The sequence below is a fragment of the Hyla sarda genome, chromosome 7 (assembly GCF_029499605.1).
Source record: "Hyla sarda isolate aHylSar1 chromosome 7, aHylSar1.hap1, whole genome shotgun sequence".
Classification (NCBI taxonomy): domain Eukaryota; kingdom Metazoa; phylum Chordata; class Amphibia; order Anura; family Hylidae; genus Hyla; species Hyla sarda.
In genome coordinates this window covers 152,086,421-152,106,717 of record NC_079195.1, presented here as the reverse complement: position 1 = coordinate 152,106,717, position 20,297 = coordinate 152,086,421, and the positions used below count along the sequence as shown (strand labels likewise).

At 39.3% G+C, this 20,297-nt stretch overlaps 1 protein-coding gene across 2 annotated transcripts in view; it reads right to left on the bottom strand.

Moving 5' to 3' along the window:
* Window positions 1–20,297, bottom strand: part of LOC130282579 (rap1 GTPase-GDP dissociation stimulator 1-A-like) — a 475,415-nt gene that overhangs the window by 73,321 nt on the left and 381,797 nt on the right. The window contains exons 11-13 of one of the 2 annotated variants that reach the window (XM_056530939.1): window positions 14,032–14,171; window positions 10,317–10,443; window positions 4,455–4,583 (exon numbers count right to left, since the gene is read on the bottom strand). In XM_056530939.1, the coding sequence (XP_056386914.1) occupies window positions 4,455–4,583; window positions 10,317–10,443; window positions 14,032–14,171 (396 nt within the window). The remainder of the gene's footprint in view (window positions 1–4,454; window positions 4,584–10,316; window positions 10,444–14,031; window positions 14,172–20,297) is intronic. The other variant, XM_056530940.1, reaches the window with a different exon arrangement.

Genomic DNA, 20,297 nt, shown 5'->3' with positions numbered 1-20,297 from the left:
ACAGTTTGAGACCACTGCACAGTGATCTCTATACTGTGCACCTCCAGATCTTGCAAAACTACAACTCCCAGCATGCCCACACAGCAGTTTGCTGTCTGGGCATGCTGGGAGTTGTAGTTTTGCAACATCTGGAGGTTCACAGTTTGGAGACCACTGTGCAGTGGTCTCTAAACTATAGCTCTCCAGATGAAAACTGTAACTCCCAGCATACCTAAAAAGCAAACAGCTGTGTCTGCATGCTGGGAGTTGTAGTAGTGTACCTCCAGCTGTTGCATAACTACACCTCCCAGCATGCCTTTCGGCGATCAGTACATGCTGGGAGTTGAAGTTTTGCAACAGCTGGAGGCACACTGGTTGGAAAATAATGAGTTAGGTAACAGAACCTAACTGAAGGTTTTCCAACCAGTGTGCCTCCAGCTGTTGCAAAAGTACAACTCCCAGCATGCACGGTCTGTCAGTACATGCTGGAAGTTGTAGTTTTGAAACAGCTGGAGGTTTGCCCCCCCCCCCCCCCGCAGCTTCAAGTATGAGCTGCGGCAAATTTTTCGCTGCAGCGCAAACTCCTAGTGGTAAATTCACTGTAAACCTCCGCCAGTGTGAACGTACCCTAAAAACACTACACTACACTAACACATAATAAAGGGTAAAACACTACATATACACCCCCTTACACTGTCCCCACAATAAATAAAAAAAAGTATTGTACGGCAGTGTTTCCAAAACAGAGCCTCCAGCTGTTGCAAAACAACAACTCACAGCATTTCCGGACAGCCACTGACTGTCCAGGCATGCTGGGAGTTTAGCCACAGCTGGAGGCACCCTGTTTGGGAATCACTGGCGTAGAATACCCCTATGTCCACTCCTGTGCAATCCCTAATTTAGTCCTCAAATGCGCATGGCGCTCTCTCACTTCAGAGCCCTGTCGTATTTCAAGGAAACAGTTTAGTGCCACATATTGGGTATCTCCGTACTTGGGAGAAATTGCACAACTAATTTTGGGGGCTTTTTTTTCCTTTTACCCCTTATGAAAAAGAAAAGTCGGGGTCTACACCAGCCTGTTAGTGTAAAAAAATATTTTTTTTTTACACTAACATGCTGGTGTTGTCCTTTACTTTTTATTTTCACGGGAGGTAAAAGGAAAAAAAGACCCCCAAAATTTGTAACGCAATTTCTCCTGAGTATGGAAATACACAACAAGGCTCAGGAGTGTGAGCGTACCATGTACATTTGAGGCCTAAATTGGTGATTTGCACAGGGGTGGCTGATTTTACAGCGGTTCTGACATAAACCAAAAAAAATAAATACCCACATGTGACCCCATTTTGGAAACGACACCTCTCACGGAACGTAAAAAGGGGTATAGTGAGCCTGAACACCCCACAGTTGTTTGACAAATTTTATTAAAGTTGGATGGGAGAATGAAAAAAAAAATGTTTTCACTAAAATGCTGGTGTCACCCTAAATTTTTCATTTTCACAAGGGAAAATAAAAAAAGCCCTCCAAAATTTGTAACCCCATTTCTTCTGAGTAAGAACATACCCCATATGTGGATGTTAAGTGCTCTATGGGTGCACTACAATGCTCAGAAGAGAAGGAGCGCCATTGGGATTTTGAAGAGAAAATTTGTCCGAAATTGAAGGCCACTTGTGTTTACAAAGCCCCCATGGTACCAGAACAATGGACCCCCCCCACATGTGACCCCATTTTGGAAACTACACCCCTCATGTAATGTAATAAGGGGTACAGTGAGCATTTACGCCCCACAGGTGTCTTACAGATTTTTGGAACAGTGATCCGTGAAAATGAAAAATTTAATTTTCCATTTGCACAGCAAACTGTTCCAAAGATCTGTCAAACGCCAGTGGGGTGTAAATGCTCACTTCACCACTTATTAAATTCTGTGAGGAGTGTAGTTTCCAAAATAGGGTCACATGTGGGGGGGTCCACTGTTCTGGCACCACGGGGGGCTTTGTAAATGCACATGGCCCCTGACTACCATTCCAAACGAATTCTCTTTCCAAAAGCTCAATGGCGCTCCTCCTCTTCTGAGCATTGTAGTTTGCCCGTAGTGCACTTCAGGTCAACTTATGGGGTACCTCCATACTCAGAAGAGATGGGGTTACAAATTTTGGGGGGTATTTTGTGCTATTAACCCTTGCAAAAATGTGAAATTTGGGGGGAAACAAACATTTTAGTGAAAAAAATATATTTTTTTTACATATGCAAAAGTCGTGAAACCCCTGTGGGGTATTAAGGTTCACTTTATTCCTTGTTATGTTCTTCAAGGGGTCTAGTTTCCAAAATGGTATGCCATGTGTTTTTTTGCTGTTCTGTCACCATAGGGGCTTCTTAATGCAACATGCTCCCCAAAAACCATTTCTGAAAAACATACTCTCCAAAATCCCCTTGTCGCTCCTTCGCTTCTGAGCCCTCTACTGCGTCCGCCGAACAATTTACATAGACATATGAAGTATGTGCTTACTCGAGAGAAATTGGGCTACAAATATAAGTATACATTTTCTCCTTTTACCCCTTATAAAAATTCAAAAATTGGGTTTACAAGAACATGCGAGTGTAAAAAATTAAGATTGTGAATTTTCTCCTTCACTTTGCTGATATTCCTGTGAAACACCTAAAGGGTTAAAACACTTACTAAATGTCATTTTGAATACTTTGGGGGGTGCAGTTTTTATAATGGGGTCATTTGTGGGTTATTTCTAATATGAAGACCCTTCAAATCCATTTCAAACCTGAACTGGTCCCTGAAAAAAAGCGAGTTTCAAAATTTTGTGAAAAATTGGAAAATTGCTGCTGAACTATGATGCAAACATAAAGTAGACATGTATATGTGAATAAAAAAAAATATTTGGAATATCCATTTCCTTACAAGCAGAGAGCTTCAAAGTTAGAAAAATGCAAAATTTTCTAATTTTTCATCAAATTTTGGGATTTTTCACCAAGAGAGGATGCAAGTTACCACAAAATGTTACCACTATGTTAAAGTAGAATATGTCACGAAAAAACAATCTCTGAATCAGAATGATAACTAAAAGCATTCCAGAGTTATTAATGTTTAAAGTGACAGTGGTCAGATGTGCAAAAAACGCTCTGGTCCTAAGGTGTAAAATGGCCTGGTCCTTAAAGGATTAAGGAGCCAGGAGCAACGTCAAACCGGATTTCTTCTTACTGAAATATCTCCTGAGTCTCTTGCAGTGACCTCAAGGTATAAGAATATAAGTTACATTTAAATTAAAGACAAAATGGAAAATTCCATCTTTAGCATATTTGTGCAGACTGGAGAGCCAGTGTGATAAGCCATAAACCTCTTTGTTTCTCCAGCATGGAGGGGGCATAGATAGAAACCAAAAGTGACGTGTCCAGCACGACAGCCAGGTTATGTGCAGCTGATAGTTGTTCACATACTTCCAAATAATGTAGTTATATAACATTGTCCCTGGGTATGTCAGGAGCACTGGGATAAGCAAGTTCCCTATGAAGATTAGCCCTGTGTGACCTGTTCTTGAGGAACAGATAAATCAGTTTTAGCTCCAATGCCTTAATATTTGAGGGATGTTCATCGAATTCTCGACGGTCATCAGCAATCACCTCAGCATCATATTTTGTCCACCTTTGTTTCAATATCAGAGACCTGGGTGCCCAGCTCTGCTATCTGGCTGGTAATGTCGGACACTGCTTTAGCCAGCTCAGCCTGAAACATCCGCTGAATAGGGCAGAGAAGATCGTCCTGCTGTGGTGGGGGCCATCAAAGAACGTTGAAAAGGAAAGGACTGTCCTCAATCTGTGAGAAAGTTCCATGTTTGAAGCCTAAAAGGCCCTCAAGATTTCAGGTATAGTATGGGATAATTGCAGAATTGTTCATTCCGATTGCTTCTTAGTATTTCTGGACATCTCACATAGGACAATTAACGTTAGCCAAGTGTACACAACCCCTCATGTATGAATTTTGAGGGAAATTTGTTAAGGCTTGAATGCCTGTTTTTTTTTTTTTTTTTTTTTTTTTGCACAAGCCTCATTTTAAACAATGATATGTTTTGTGCAAACATTGAGAGCATTGCTCAAAAATGTTTATCTTTTTTTTTTACACCAGTTTTCTGGTGTAAGCATTCATAAATAAACCCCCTTGTGTTTAGGATTTTCATGTGTGGCTTACAATCTATCACACTGGTATAACTGGTATAAAGATATTGCTGTGCTTAGTTGTGTACCAAGCAGACTGCATCCAACCTTTTATCCAGGAATAGGGGATCCCGCAAGGCAAAGGAACCAGAAAAGTCATTTTACTGTATTCACAAATTTGTTGGATCTTTACCGGGCTAGACTCATGACAGTATTGGATACAATTTCCATTTTGTACAAAATTTACTTCACAATGAGAATAATAGTCGTGCAAAGCATGTCACCTCAATGGACACTTAAAATTTAGCAATTATTACCTGAGTCTATGAGGCTGCATAACAGACCCATGGAGTTGTATTTCACTTCTGGTCCCATAGATTCATCTTGTAAAACGTTGTGCAGGATTGATACTAACTCTGACTCTTTGAAGGCTTCTTCAACAGCCTCTGAAATGTAATGATGACCATTACTATGTCTCATGAACTGCTACTATTTTATAAATAAGGTTGAATGACTACAATTAATTAGTTTAGAATGTTAGTGTTTGTTTTCATCCTCCTTTTAAAGGGGTACTCCGGTGGAAAACATTTTTTTTCAAATCAACTGGTGCTAGAAAGTTGAACAGATTTGTAAATTACTTCTCTTTAATCCTTCCTGTACTTATCAGCTGCTGTATACAAAGTTGTGAAGTTCTTTTCAGTCTGACCACAGTGCTCTCTTCTGACCCCTCTGTCTGTGTCAGAAACTGTCCGGAGCAGTAGAGGTTTGCTATGGGGATTGGCTCCTACTCTGGATCGTTTCTGACACGGACAGTGGTGTCAGCAGAGAGCACTGTGGTCAGACAGAAAAGAACTTCACAACTTCCTCTGCAGCACACAGCATCTGATCAGTATTGAAAGGATAAATATTTTTTAATAGAAGTAGATTACAAATCTGTTTAACTTTCTAGCATCAGTTGATTTGAATTTTTTTTCCACCAGAGTACCCCATAAGTAAAGCATGAAATAATATAACAGTGCAGATAAAACATCGCACATCACTTTTGAGTTGAATCAATGTAGCTTTATTTGCAATCCCAACATTTTTATTGACATTTTGGTCCACACTGGACCTTCATCAGACCTAAGAATAACATGAACATAAATGAAAATCAGAAAAAAAATGTCTAATAACGTAAAAGTTAAGTACCACTAATATGAATGAAAATAAACATGTGAGATAAAGAAAGAAATGCTGTCTATGGACAACCATATATCAAGTATAAAAAATGATATATGCGCAAAATACAGGGAACCATAAGAAATCGTAAACATAGGTAGGTATGAAACCATATAACAGCCTATTGAAACACATCCAAGCAAAAGATATGGAAGTAGATAGAGATGTCATGCACCTGAATGCGGGCTGTCACGAAACTGGATGTGGATCCTCTACCTGTGTGGCTGATGACTCGGACCGTATCGGGGAATGGACCAGAGCCAGCCGCAAAGCAGGATGGATTTGCTGCGGCAGGCAAAACCCAGGTTGCTACCCCCAACACAGCTCGACCACACAGGTAAACTGGGCAAGGCAGGGTACTGGAGGATGAGGCAGAGGCGTAGTCAAAGTAGCTGAAGGTCTAGACAAGCGGCAAAGGTTTCTGAGTCAAAAAACGTAGCAGGAAGGTCAGGAAACACGGGTAGGCAAAACAGGCAATGGGAACGCTTTCTCTTAGGCAATAAGCACTGAAGATCCGGCAGAGGGCTGTGGGAGATGCAAATAACTTATAACATGGTGACAGGTGAATTCACTAATTATGGGTGCATTGGCCCCTTAACATTTCAAAGCCCCGGTGTGCGCACGCCCTAAGGGACAGGGACATGCGTGCCGGGGCTGAGAGGAAGCAGTTGCAGGAGTTGAGTGAGGTAAGAGATGGGCCGGGATTCGCATGCCAGCTGCGTCCCGCGATGCGAATCCCGGCCCCGCCGGCGGTTGGGGACACGGGGACGCTGTGCTCACGGACGCTGTCTGTGGCCAGTGTGCAGTGTAGTGTGTAACAAGAGATAAGGACATCATATCTAGTAAATATAACAAGCCAAGGTATAATATACTAAATATGGAAGCATACATTTATTTAGAAACGTATTACACTTAAGTACAGGTATGGAATAAATGAGTTTGTATCAACATTGCAGAGCGGATATGCAGAATGGAACTGATAGGAACTCACCGGATTGCTGTGGAGGTATAAGCATAGAAATCGGCATGTAGCCGTGTAAAGGGGTGTCTGGAGAAGCGACCTGTAGTCGCTGGAAGCATGTGGGGTATTGAAGTAAAGCTGCATTATATGTGGTAAGGAAGTGATGTAAATATTTCCTCCAAGTCTTTGAATCCTACACAAATACAGCTTCTACAAGGGGGATTGTCATTTTGTCCTACATACAAATTTGATATTTTCCAATTAGATTTGGACTTACATAGATTCTTTAGGAATATTAGACGGAAAGCTTTCTTCAGTGATAAAATTCCTACTGCCTCCTTGCAGGCCACTACACTAACACCCATTAGCACTAACACTTGGTGTAAAAGTCCCGAGTAGCTTCACACCCCACGGGGACCAACTGATGTAGAGACATTTATTGAGTTTATCAAAAGAGACATCATGTCTCTTCGTAAGGAAATTGCAAAAGGTACATTACACTACTCCAACAATTTCTCCACAGGCGAGGCACGGGCCCTGGGTGATCTACAAAAAGATAGATTGATTGTTATTAAACAAGCTGATAAAGGTGGAGCTATAGTGGTACAGGATACCACTGATTATCTTCATGAAATACATTCAAATTAAATGACACCAATGTATACAAAAAACTAGAATCCGACACGGTGAGAGTAATCGAACAGAAATTTCGCAGATGTATCAATCAATACCTGGAACTTGGTATTATCGATTCTAAGACTCATACGTTCCTTTCTCAAGGAACATCCGATTACCCCTGTTCTCTACACACTCCCGAAAATACACAAGAATCTGCAGCATCCTCCAGGTCGACCCATAGTGGCCTCAACAGAATCCATACTTTCCCCGATATCCATAATTCTCGAGAAAATCCTAACAACTCTGGTCAAATCAACACCATCCTTTTTATTAGATACCTCAGCTTTTCTTCAACTGATTCGCAACATTTCCCATATTCCTTCAGACACCATCCTTATTACTTTTGATGTAAACAGCCTATACACATCTATCTATACACATCTATTATACACATCTCTATTACACAAGAAGGGCCTCCATGCTGTTAAACACCTATTGACTCTGGCTTTGCAGCAGGTACCATCGATTTCTGTATTGACATTCTAGAATTGGTCCTACACAATAATTACTTTCTATTCCAAGACAGTTTTTTTTTACAGATTCAAGGGACAGCCATGGGGTCAAATGTGGCACCCCCCTATGACAATTCCTATATAGCCTGGTTTGAGTCACAATTTGTGTATCCCAATTCATTATTCCAGACAAACATTATTTGTATCTGAAGGGAACCACTGTCAACTTTATAAACATTTCACCAGGACATTAACTCTAGACCCCTCCTAACAACTATACACTAAACCAACAGACTGCAACAATTTACTCTTGTATACCAGTTACCATCCCAAAGCCACAATAGTGTCACTTCCCATATCTCAATTCCTCAGAGCCAGACGCATAGTCAGCGATCCTACGGTTCAGACACAACACATTGAAGAAATGTCATCCAAATTTAGAGCATGAGGTTACCCTGAGCAAGTTCTTACTAAAGCCAAACAACCCAGAACCCAGACCACACAGTCACACAGCCTGTATACCTTTTGTACATTCATATCATCCCTTTGCGTACAAAGTATATGGCATAATTAAAAAACATTGGCCATTACTCCATAGGGCACTTCCCACTGTGGACGAATTTAAGTCCCCTTTCATGCCTTGCTTCAGAAGACCAAAAACTATTAAGACCCAAAAAGAATGGAACCTTCCTGTGTTTACATTGTATACAGTGTAACAACATTCTGAAGGGTGACCATACATATCACCCCAGATCCGGACAGTCAATCACATTGAAGGTTTTTTTTTTTACCTGTGATCCTAACTATGTTGTCTATCTCCTGAAATGTCCATGCAGTTTGGTATATGTTGGGGAAACCACGCAGAAGATACGGAATCGTATCTCGCAGTATAAATCTACCATTAGAAGAAAAAATTTACTCTTACCGGTTCCCCTATCATTTTGACTCACATAACCATACCCCGGCTCAACTCAGATTCCAAGTTTTGGAACATATTCACTAGAACAGGAAAGGGCAATAGAGGGAAATGATAAAAATTAAGAGAGGCATTTTGGATTCACAAACTACATTGGAACCGCGTGGACTTAATAGGGAATATGACATTACCAATATGTAAAGTGCCTTTATTTCCGTTTATTTTAACATGTTGATGATATGTTTCTCTTTTCCTATCGCTAGATACGATAAGGAAGCTAAATCCGGACCAATGCTGCGGGGGGTTCAATTATTCAATTATTGGTTCCTTTTTTTCCACCACCTCCGTCTACACTCTGGTTGTTGACAATCATTGTTTCCTTTATTCTTATTTTCATTTTTTTTCTTCTATATAATCTTTTTTTTCTATCAGTGAACCTCTCTCCTTTTTTCTGCCATTTTATTTTCTTTTGTCCTTTTTCCTTACTGCTTTCTCCTATATACCCTCTTATATGTACTTCTCCTTTGTTTCCCCTTTTCCTGAGTTTTCTACTCTCTGTCCTCTATAGCTTCCATACCCTTCTGTTAATTAGCCTTTCATTTCAGATATACACATTTTTTCACCCATTGATCTAGTCTCCTTCTCTATTAACCCATTCTATCTAATGTATCCTTTTATCCATTTTTCTCCCTCACTTTCTTTTTTTTCTCACTATACTATACCTATTACTATTTCCATCCCTTTTTTCATTTCATTTATTCTGCACGCTGCGTTCCACGGACTGTATCACGTGACCGCCGCACTTCCTGTCCTCGTCCCGGATCGATGTTTGCGCTACCTGACATTCAGATAACTATTTCACAGTATTTACCTATATTCCCCTGACATATCCTGCATCAGGAAGCCTATTACCACCTTTTATCTGTGCCCCTTTGCCCTATCTGACCGCTAGCTGTGGCCACATCGAAACCGGAAGTGACATCACTTCCTTATCACATATAATGCGGCTTTACTCCAATACCCCACATGCTTCAAGCGACTACAGGCCGCTTCTCCAGATACTCCTTTACATGGCTACATGCCGTTTTCTATGCTTATACCTCCGCAACAATCCGGTGAGTTCCTATCAGTTTCTATCATTTCCATTCTGCATATCCGCTCTGCAATGTTGTTACAAACTCATTTATTCCATACCTGTACGTAAGTGTATTACATTTCTAAATAAATGTATGCTTCCCTATTTAGTATATTATACCTTGGCTTGTTATATTTTACTAGATATGATGTCCTTATCTCTATCTACTTCCTTATCTTTTGCTTGGATGTGTTTCAATAGGCTGTTATATGGTTTTATACCTACCTATGTTTACGATTTCTTATGATTCCCTGTATTTTGAGCATATATCCTTTTTATACTTGATATATAGTTGTCCATAGACAGCATTTCTATCTTTATCTCACATGTTTATTTTCATTCATATTAGTGGTACTTATAATTTCCATCAGTCCCTGTAAATTTTCCTTAACTTTTACGTTATTAGACATTTTTTTTCTTATTTTCATTTATGTTCATGTAATTCTTAGGTCTGATGAAGGTCCAGTGTGGACCGAAATGTCATTAAATAACATTTTGGGATTGCAAATAAAGCTACCTTGATTCAACTCAACAATGGTGTGCAAAGTTTTATCTACATATTAGGTAAAGGATTGGGATTCCTACTCCTGCACCCACAACTATTCTACATTAAATAATATAACAGTGCATTTAATAATTATGAATCTTATTACCATCAGTGTATACGTAATACATTCCTGAGCTGTCTATGAATCACTAACCAATATAATGAATGTCAAGTCTTCTTGCTTCAATATACAATGTTCTCTGCCCATCATATATAATGGGTTTATTTTCTGCATGTAATTCACACCTGTTAATTGCAACATTTTACTTTACCAAGATTGATGGCAGATGCAATGGCTAATGCGATAAGGGCTTCATTTTGCATAATGGCGTGCTCACTAGTTGTCATGGATACCAGATGCTTCACACCTTTGGCCTTTTGAATAGCCTTGACTACATCCTGTACATAATAAGAGAAATGTTTCATATTGTGGAGCCTCGGTAAAAGGTCATAAACAAGTCTTATCTTTGTGATATTTGTCCATAGCACATATGCAGATCTACACGGAGCTTCTGATATGTTGTGCATCACTCCTCTATTATTATTGATTCTGAAATCTCACAGGATTTCAGTAAGGCTATGTTCAAACATAGTTGTTTTTTGTTTTTTTGTAATTTAACCATTGTTCAACAGTAAAAGGGCCAAATGGGCCAAATGATTAAGTTGAATATGCAGCCTTTTTGTTTGGTTAGTATTACCAAATTTAAACCCCCTAGAGAAGACAGCAATTTTTCATTTTTGTGTTTTAATTTTTTCCTTCTTGCCTTTTGCTTGCCATAATCTTTCAATTTTTCACCTACAAATGAGTTTTATGTATAACTAATTGTGCTTTTTAATGACATCAGTAATTTTACCACAAAATCTATAGTAAAGCAAAAAAATATATATTTGTGGGCAAAATGTAGCAAATTTTGGGGTTATAGGTTTTAAAGCAGTGTACTTTATGGTTAAAATTGCTTATCTTTATCATTTAGGTCAATACGATTACAATAACACCCAATTGTAAAAAGCTCAGGTTTCGTTTTATTTTACTAGTTTAAAAAATATCTACCTTTTTGTAAGAAAATGAGTATGCTTAAAATTGTCCTTTTATGACCCCTATAACACTTAAATTTTTCTGTATAAGGGTCTGCATGAAGGCTCATATTTTGCACCGTGATCTGTAGTTTTTGTTGGTACTGTCTTTGTTTTGATGTGACTTCTTCTGTGATATAAAAGCGGACAAAAAAACAGCAATTCTAGACTTTTACACTTTTATCTCTTTTCCCATTCATGCCATTCACTGTGCAGTGTTATTAATGTTATATTAATAGATAAAAAAAAACATTCTACACACAGCATCACCACATATGTTTTTTTTTCTTGTTTACATTATTGAAAACATGGTAAAAGGATGGCGATTTCAACTTTTCTTAGGGGTGGGGCTTGTTCACATTTATTAACATTTTAATATTTTTCCATAATTTTTATGTCCTCATTGGGGACTATTCCTTGCAATCTCTAGATTGCAAACACTGAACACTGCATTGGACAGTGTTATCGGTGTTTTGCTTCTCTATCCTGCAGAAGCAGAAAGAAGATCGAATGACACAGTGGCAGATACTGACCCCGCAAACACACAATGAGTTCACCGATGCCCAGCATTAGCAATATGTCCTGGCTGCTGATAGTATCTTGGATTTAATATGGTATGAAGCATGCTCAGTCATCTAACGGTTAAAGAAACAGCCATTTTTGCATGACACACAGCAGTTTTTTTTAAAGACAGTAAATAGTTAGTATGGTTGAAATAAGTCATCCGTCCATCAAGTTCAACCAAGTAATTGAAGGGATGTGATTTTATATTTCTGCATAAGCATTTATGTCATTTTGTTCTAGGAATGTACCTAATCCTGTTTTGAAGATTTTTAACTGTTGCTGTTGTGAGATAGACTGTTCCATAAATTCACAGATATTCACTGATAAAAAAGATTTTTTTTTTGTTTATTTATGCATGTTGGACGGACGTATCTTTTAGCTGAAAATACAGCCAAAAAAAACAAACAGAGTGGGAACATAGCCTAAGAATTGTCAACAATAGAATTATTGGCAATTCAGACAGAAATGTGACTAATGCTGTTAGCATGACCATTTCCTCACAGGAAAAGCCGTAGATTAGGTTTAACCTAAGTCTGTTGCATTACTGACTCTATAGACCTACGACTATGCCCTGCAGAGTCAAGATGCCTTGGAAAATGCCCTGCATAGAATCCTCCATTGAGTGTTACCTCAAAAGTGTTACCAAAGGTGAGACCAATATTTAAAAATGAATATTATGCCAACCCAGTATGGAGCTTACTTTGGAGTCAAGCACTTGCTATTAGAGTCTAATTCTAATGATCTATTTTACAGACACAACCTGTTATAGGATATATAACCAATAATGAATATGATACAACTAAAAGTGGATGGGTGGTCCCCTAGAATAATTTTCTCTGGTGGCTCAAAGAGCCCTATTCTGACACTGACATGTACAAGTGCTGCCAATTTGTTATAAAACACTGTACAACCATCATAAAATGCGGATCTTCATCTAATTTAGTTCAATAGGAAAAAAAACTGTCATTAAAACTGTAGCTGTCTAGGGAAACCAAATATTAAAGGAGTACTCCACCCCTAGACATCTTATCCCCTTTCCAAAGGATAGGGGATAAGATGTCTGATCGCGGGGGTCCCGCTGCTGGGGACCCCCGCAATATAGCACGCTGCACCCACCTGTTACTGCTCTGGAAGCGCTGGAGGGTCTGGCTCCCGACCACGGGGACGGAAGATTGTGATGTGACGACTCCGCCCCCGTGTGACGTCACGTCCCGCCCCTTCAATGTAAGTCTATGGGCGGGCGTGACGGTTGTTATATATTGCGTGGGTCCCCAGCGGCGGGACCCCCACGATCAGACATCTTATCTCCTATCCTTTGGATAGGGGATAAGATGTCTAAGGGTGGAGTACCTCTTTAAAAAACATAACTCTTAATTGACAACAAATGCACCAGATTTCCTATATGCTTTCATGAGTCAATCTTAATTTTGGAGAATGTTTTACTTTATTAAATTAAGCTAGTTATAAAGTTTTAGAAATTATGTAATTCTGCTAAAAGAATATCATGGGCATTCAAACATTTATCGTGAGCCAGTAGTACTTGTTGGAATTAGCTTTCATTGAAGGGGTATTCCAGTCATTGAAATGTATAATCTATTTAATCTATGATAAATATTATATTGGCATGAAATCACCGGGATCCCCACAGATTGCTAGAATTCATCCAAAGATTTAAACCGGGTACTTTATTTTTTTTTTAATCAACTGGTGGCAGAAAGTTAGACAGATTTGTAAATCTGTAAATTCTATTAAAAAATCTAAATCCTTCCAGTACTTATTAGCTGCTGAATACTACAGAAGAAAATTATTTTCTTTTTGGAACACATTGCTCTCTGCTGACATCTCTGTCCATTTTAAGAACTGTTCAGAGTAGGAGAAAATACCCATAGCAAAAATATACTGCTCTGGACAGTTGCTAAAATGGACAGAGATGTCAGCAGAGAGCACTGTGGTCATGATGTCAGCAAAGAGCACTGTGTTCCAAAAAGAAAATAATTTCCTGTGTAGCATTTAGCAGCTAATAAGTACTTGAAGGATTACGATTTTTTAATAGAAGTGATTTACAAATCTGTTTAACTTTCTGGCACCAGTTGATTTAAAAAAAAAAAAAAGTTTTCCTCCGGAGTACCCCTTTGAGGAGTTATATGGAGCAGTGACTTAGTTCAATGCAACTCTAATCCATTGAGGTTATTTTGCAGGTTTGTGATGGGCACCCCGTTCTTATAATCCTGTGGGGATTTCTGTGAAAGGACCTCACAGATCTGAAACGTATCACCTATCTTGTAAAATATATTAATGGCTGGAATACTACTCTCTTTTAAGTGTCTTTTTAATAAGTTTATTTCCTACTTGAGACTTGCTGTGTCGCAAGAGAGATGCCAAAAGCCGATTTGCTTCTCCTCGTACTCCAACATGGTCCTTGGCTTCACACCACTGCACAAGTCTAGCCAATAAATTGGAATCTTGACCCAGAATCCTAGCTGTATCAGCTTTGAATAAAAGTAAATAAAGTGAGATCACCAATGCTGATGTGTACTTATCCTATAAAAAATTGGATGAGGATATATACTGTATGGACAAAACTATTGGGGAACATTTAGAACATCTCATTCTAAACCAATAGGCATTAAAGGAGTTATTCGGGAAGAGAAAACATAATACCTTACCTCATTTGCGATTCTCCCCTTCTGCTACCATTGTCTCAAAAGTATAACTCATTGTGATCATTGCATGTGGGCAAAACCACACCGGCATGCGATGTCCTGCTGGACATGAAAGGGCCTTTCCTCAATTTTTTCCACCGTGTTTGGAGCATATAGTTGTCCACAATGACTTTATATGTTTTCACTGAAACTATCGGGGACTATTCGAACCCCAATAATGAACCCCATAGTATTGTCTCTCCCCACCAAACTGTACAACTGGGACAATGCAGTCAGCCAAATAACATTCTCCCGGAATTTACCATACCCAGACTCATCTGTTAGATTGCCAGAAAAAGAACAGTGATTTGTATGACATACTAGCTAAATACCTGGAGCTGCCCGGTTTTTCCTTCTTAATCCTTGTTGGGGAGGAAAATAAACAAAGGAGGAAGCTTTTGACTTCATATACCATCCTCATATATTGTTGTCATATCCAACCCCATATCCTGTCCCCATATCCCATCCTCATATCTCAACCTCATATCCCGTTCTCATATCCTGACCTCATATTCTGTCCTCATTTCCTGTCCTTCTATCTCAACCTCATATTCTGACCTCCCATCCTGTCCTCCTATCTCGACCTCATATCCCGTCCTCCTATCCTGTCCTCATATCCCGTCCTCAAGTCCCGTCCTAAAGTCCCATCCTCATGTCCCTTCCTCATGTCCCGTCCTCATGTCCCGTCCTCATATGCTGTCCTCAGGTGGGTGATGAAGATATTGTAAGCTGAAAGTAGAAGGGGACGCGGCTTTGTGGGACTGGGCGTGATTTGAAAGCCAGACCGATGCACAAAAAGGGTAGAGAATAAAAGGGTGGGGCTTAAACAGTGGGCTTGTCTTGGGGAGATGGGGTGTGGCTTGCAAGCCGGACTGACACATTCACCAGGAGATGCAGAGCGGAGCTTGTGGAGTAAGGTACTGGAAGTCCTATATACTTGCATACGAAAACCCATCTTTCATATAAGGGCGTAGGTAAGGGTTAATTTAACTATCATATCTTTTTATTTGACATATAAGTAATATGTGTACCAGGTATTATTGAAATATCTCCAGCCATAAATGGGGGTGGGTAAGGGTTAAATCACCTATCCTATGTTTGTTGTTGACAAATAAGTAACATGTGTACCAAGTTTCATGTTAATATATTTAGCCATTTGGAAGTGATGCTGGAATACACACACACACACATTGAGTTTTATATATATATATATATATATATATATATATATATATATATATATATATATATAGTAGTTAGGAGTAGCCGTATTAGTCCAGTGATGCAAAAAGCTAAATCATCGGTAGTTGCAGTATCTTGTAATACCTTTTTTATTGGACTAACAAGATTTTGTAGAGACAAGCTTTCGGGATTCCTCTCTTTATCAAGTCATAAGCATTTCTGAGCTCACAAAGAGAAAACACACGTTCTATCTCACAAAATATGCAGGGGTTAAAATAACATATGTGGAGAATGGACATTAAGTTGGGCCATAAATTGTATAGCTATAGGATGATAGACTACAGATAAGGATTGTGGGGGGGGGGGGGGGGGAGCAGAGGTGAGACTGGAAATGACTGCAACTACCGATGATTATATATATATATATATATATATATATATATATATATATATAAATAAATATATATAGATTTCTAATGCCAAAGTTGGTTTAGATCCCAGTTATTTTGTGTGTGACTTTCATACAATATGCACCTCAGCTCTCAGTGGCCCTATTCTGTAACTTTACTTAGTCTACACTTTATAGCTGATGGGAAAACGAAACTCCTTATCCGGAGAGAGTCCAGCACTCAGGGTTGGATTCAAACATATCCTGTTTATTTAAAAAGCTTAAAATGTCCGGTGAATGTCTGGTGGACTGTACACACAATATTTAAAACCAGGTTATAAATATTGTGTGTATAGTCCACCGGACATAGTTACATAGTTAGTATGGTTGAAAAAAGACATACGTCCATCAAGTCCAACCAGGGGGTTGAAGGGAAGGGTGTAAGGGGATAAGGGAAAGGGATGTAGTTTTATAATTCTGCATAAGCATTAATGTTATTTTGTTCCAGGAATGTATCTAACCCTGTTTTAAAGCTGTTAATCGTTCCCACTGTGACCAGTTCCTGAGGTAGACCGTTCCATAAATTCACAGTCCTCACGGTAAAGAAGGCGTGTCGCCCCTTTAGACTAAACCTTTTCTTCTCCAGACAGAGGGAGTGCCCCCTCGTCCATTGGGGGGGGTTTAACCTGGATATGTTCAACTGGATATGCTCAACTGGATATGTTTTAATCCAACCCTGAGTGCTTGACTCTCTCCGAATAAGGAGTTTTGTTTTCCCATTGATGATTACCACAGAGCGGCTGTGTGTTACACGTCTCGTGCACCTCGGATAGGATATGTGCATAATTGGTACCATGGAGTGCTGAGCTGTAAATAACTTTTTGTTTTTGTATATACTTTATAGCATAGTTGCTGTGGTTCCTAAACTGTTCTACCCTGGACTGAAGTCCTGCAGGAATGTGTGGGAACTGAGTTCCTGCACTTTTCCCACCCATTCCCATTAGCAGGAGTTCTGCAGGACCAGCCCTTGAGAGGAAATCTTGGGTTCCTACACTTTTTTTTCCCCAGGACTTGACCCCTGGTTCTACCTTTTAACCCCTTAAGGACGAAGCCCATTTGGGCCTTAAGGACGCAGACAATTTTATTTTTACGTTTTCATTTTTTCCTCCTCGCTTTCAAAAAATCATAACTCTTTTATATTTTCATCCACAGACTAGTATAAGGGCTTGTTTTTTGCGCGACCAGCTGTCTGTTGTAATGCCATCACTCACTTTACCATAAACTGTATGGCGCAACCAAAAAAATACTATTTGTGTCGGGAAATTAAAAATAAAAACGCTATTTGGCAAATTTTGGAAGGTTTAGTTTTCACGCCGTACAATTTACAGTAAAAATGACATGTGTTCTTTATTCTTTGGGTCAATACGATTAAAACGATACCCATGATAATATACTTTTCTAGTACTGTTGCGGTTACAAAAAAATCGCAAACTGTTTAACCAAATTAGTACGTTTAAAATCCCCCTGTTTTGAAGACCTATAACTTTTTCATTTTTCCATATAAGCGGCGGTATGAGGGCAATTTTTTGCGCCGTGATCTGAACTTTTTATTGATACCATATTTGCTTATATAAAAAAAATTTTTATAAATTTTTTTGGAATAAAATGTTATAAAAAAGCAGCTATATTGGACTTTTTTTTTCCGCTCACGCCGTTCACCATACGGTATCATTAACATTTTATTTTAATAGTTGGGATATTTACGCACGCGGCGATACCAAATATGTATATAAAATATTTTTTTTACATTTTTTGGGGGTGGATTTTTCACATTTTTTTTACTTTAATTTTTTTTACTTTTATTTTTACACTTAAATAATCCCTATAGGGGACTATTTATAGCAATCATTCAATTGCTAATACTGTACAGTGCTATGTATAGGACATAGCACTGATCAGGGTTATCGGTCATCTTCTGCTCTGGTCTGCTCGATCGCAGTCCAGAGCAGAAGACCCCGGGAGAAGGCCGGAGCAAGGTCCCTCCGGCTGCCATGCTGGATGATTGGATTGCCGCGGCAGTGCTGCGGGCGATCCGATCATCCATTCAAAGTACCGCAATGCTGCAGATGCCGTGATCTGTATTGATCACGGCATCTCAAGGGTTAATGGCGGACATCCGTGCAATCGCGGATGTCCGCCATTATGAGCGGGTCCCTGGCTGCTATCAGCAGCCGGGACCTGCCGCGCATGACGTGAGCATCACTCCGATGCTCACGGTTATGCATAGGACGTAAATGTACGTCCTGGTGCATTAAATACCACCTTGTATATTTAGTATTTATATTAAGTACCATACCGTATATTTACGTCCATCGTCATTAAGGGGTTAATAATACCACTGACTTATAGTGAAAGATCTAGGCGAGAAGAATTTTTCAAACTGACTTGCTATGTGGCATTTAATTACAGTACCACTATTGAATTTAGTGACCTTTTTTTTTCCACATAGGCAGCCTGCATTGGAAGGTGCTTGATTTATACATATGTAGCAATGGGACTAAATAAAACACCTGAATTCAATGATTACAGGTTTGTCCCAATACATTTGTCCATAAAGTGTTGAAAAACTAAAATGATTTGGATTGCCATATTTTGACCCCTTTATTTATTTTTCCTATGGAGTTGTGTAATATGTAATTTTTGGTGCAGCCATCTAAAAAACTTTTATATATATGTATGTATATATATATATATATATATATATATATATATATATACAACAAAGAGAAGGAGGAGCAGCACCGTATTGCAGGATTCAAGATCCGTTTGGGTGCTCAGCTTCAGGAGCAGACCAACTCCCAATGTGATGAGAAGAATGAGATGGAAGCGGCACTCCAATGTAGAAAGTAAACGTGATTTATTCACTCATCTGTGTACAGTGACGTTTCGGCTTATCGATAAAGCCTTTCTCAAGAATGATGTATACAGTACAGACCAAAAGTTTGGAAACACCTTCTCATTCAGAGTTTTCTTTATTTTCATGACTGTGAAAATTGTAGATTCACACTGAAGGCATCAAAACTATGAATTAACACATGTGGAATTATAGACATAACAAAAAAGTGTGAAAATATGTCATATTTTGGTTCTTCAAAGTAGCCACCTTTTGCTTTGATTACTGCTTTGCACACTCTTGGCATTCTCTTGATGAGCTTCAAGAGGTAGTCACCTGAAATGGTCTTTCAACAGTCTTGAAGGAGTTCCCAGAGATGCTTAGCACTTGTTGGCCCTTTTGCCTTCATTCTGCGGTCTAGCTCACCCATCTCGATTGGGTTCAGGTCCGGTGACTGTGGAGGCCAGGTCATCTGGCGCATCACCCCATCACTCTCCTTCTTGGTCAAATAGCCCTTACACAGCCTGGAGGTGTGTTTGGGGTCAATGTCCTGCTGAAAAATAAATGATGGTCCAACTAAACGCAAACCGTATGGAATAGCATGCCCCTGCAAGATGCTGTGGTAGCCATGCTGGTTTAGTATGCCTTTAATTTTGAATAAATCCCCAACAGTTTCACCAGCAAAGCACCCCCACACCATCACACCCCCTCCTCCATACTTCATGGTGGGAACCAGGCATGTAGAGTCCATCCGTTCACCTTTTCTGCATCGCACAAAGACACGGTGGTTGGAACCAAAGATCTCACATTTGGACTTATCAAACCAAAGCACAGATTTCCACTGGTCTAATGTCCATTCCTTGTGTTCTTTAGCCCAAACAAGTCTCTTCTGCTTGTTGCCTGTCCTTAGCAGTGGTTTCCTAGCAGATATTCTACCATGAAGGCCTGATTCACACAGTCTCCTCCTAACTGTTGTTCTAGATATGTGTCTGCTGCTAGAACTCTGTGTGGCATTGGCCTGGTCTCTAATCTGAGCTGCTGTTAACCTGCGATTTCTGAGGCTGGTGACTCGGATGAACTTATCCTCCGCAGGAGAGGTGACTCTTAGTTTCCTTTCCTGGGGCTGTCTGCATGTGAGACAGTTTCTTTGTAGCTCTTGATGGTTTTTGTGACTGCACTTGGGGACACTTTCCACCTAGAATATGACATATTTTCAGTTGTTTCACAATTTTTGTTATGTCTATAATTCCACATGTGTTAATTCATAGTTTTGATGCCTTCAGTGTGAATCTACAATTTTCATAGTCATGAAAATAAAGAAAACTCTTTGAATGAGAAGGTGTTTCATAACTTTTGGTATGTACTGTATATCTATATCTATCTATCTCAACTAGCTCCAGAAAGTTAAACAGATTTGTAAAGTACTTCTATTAAAAAATCCTTCCAATAA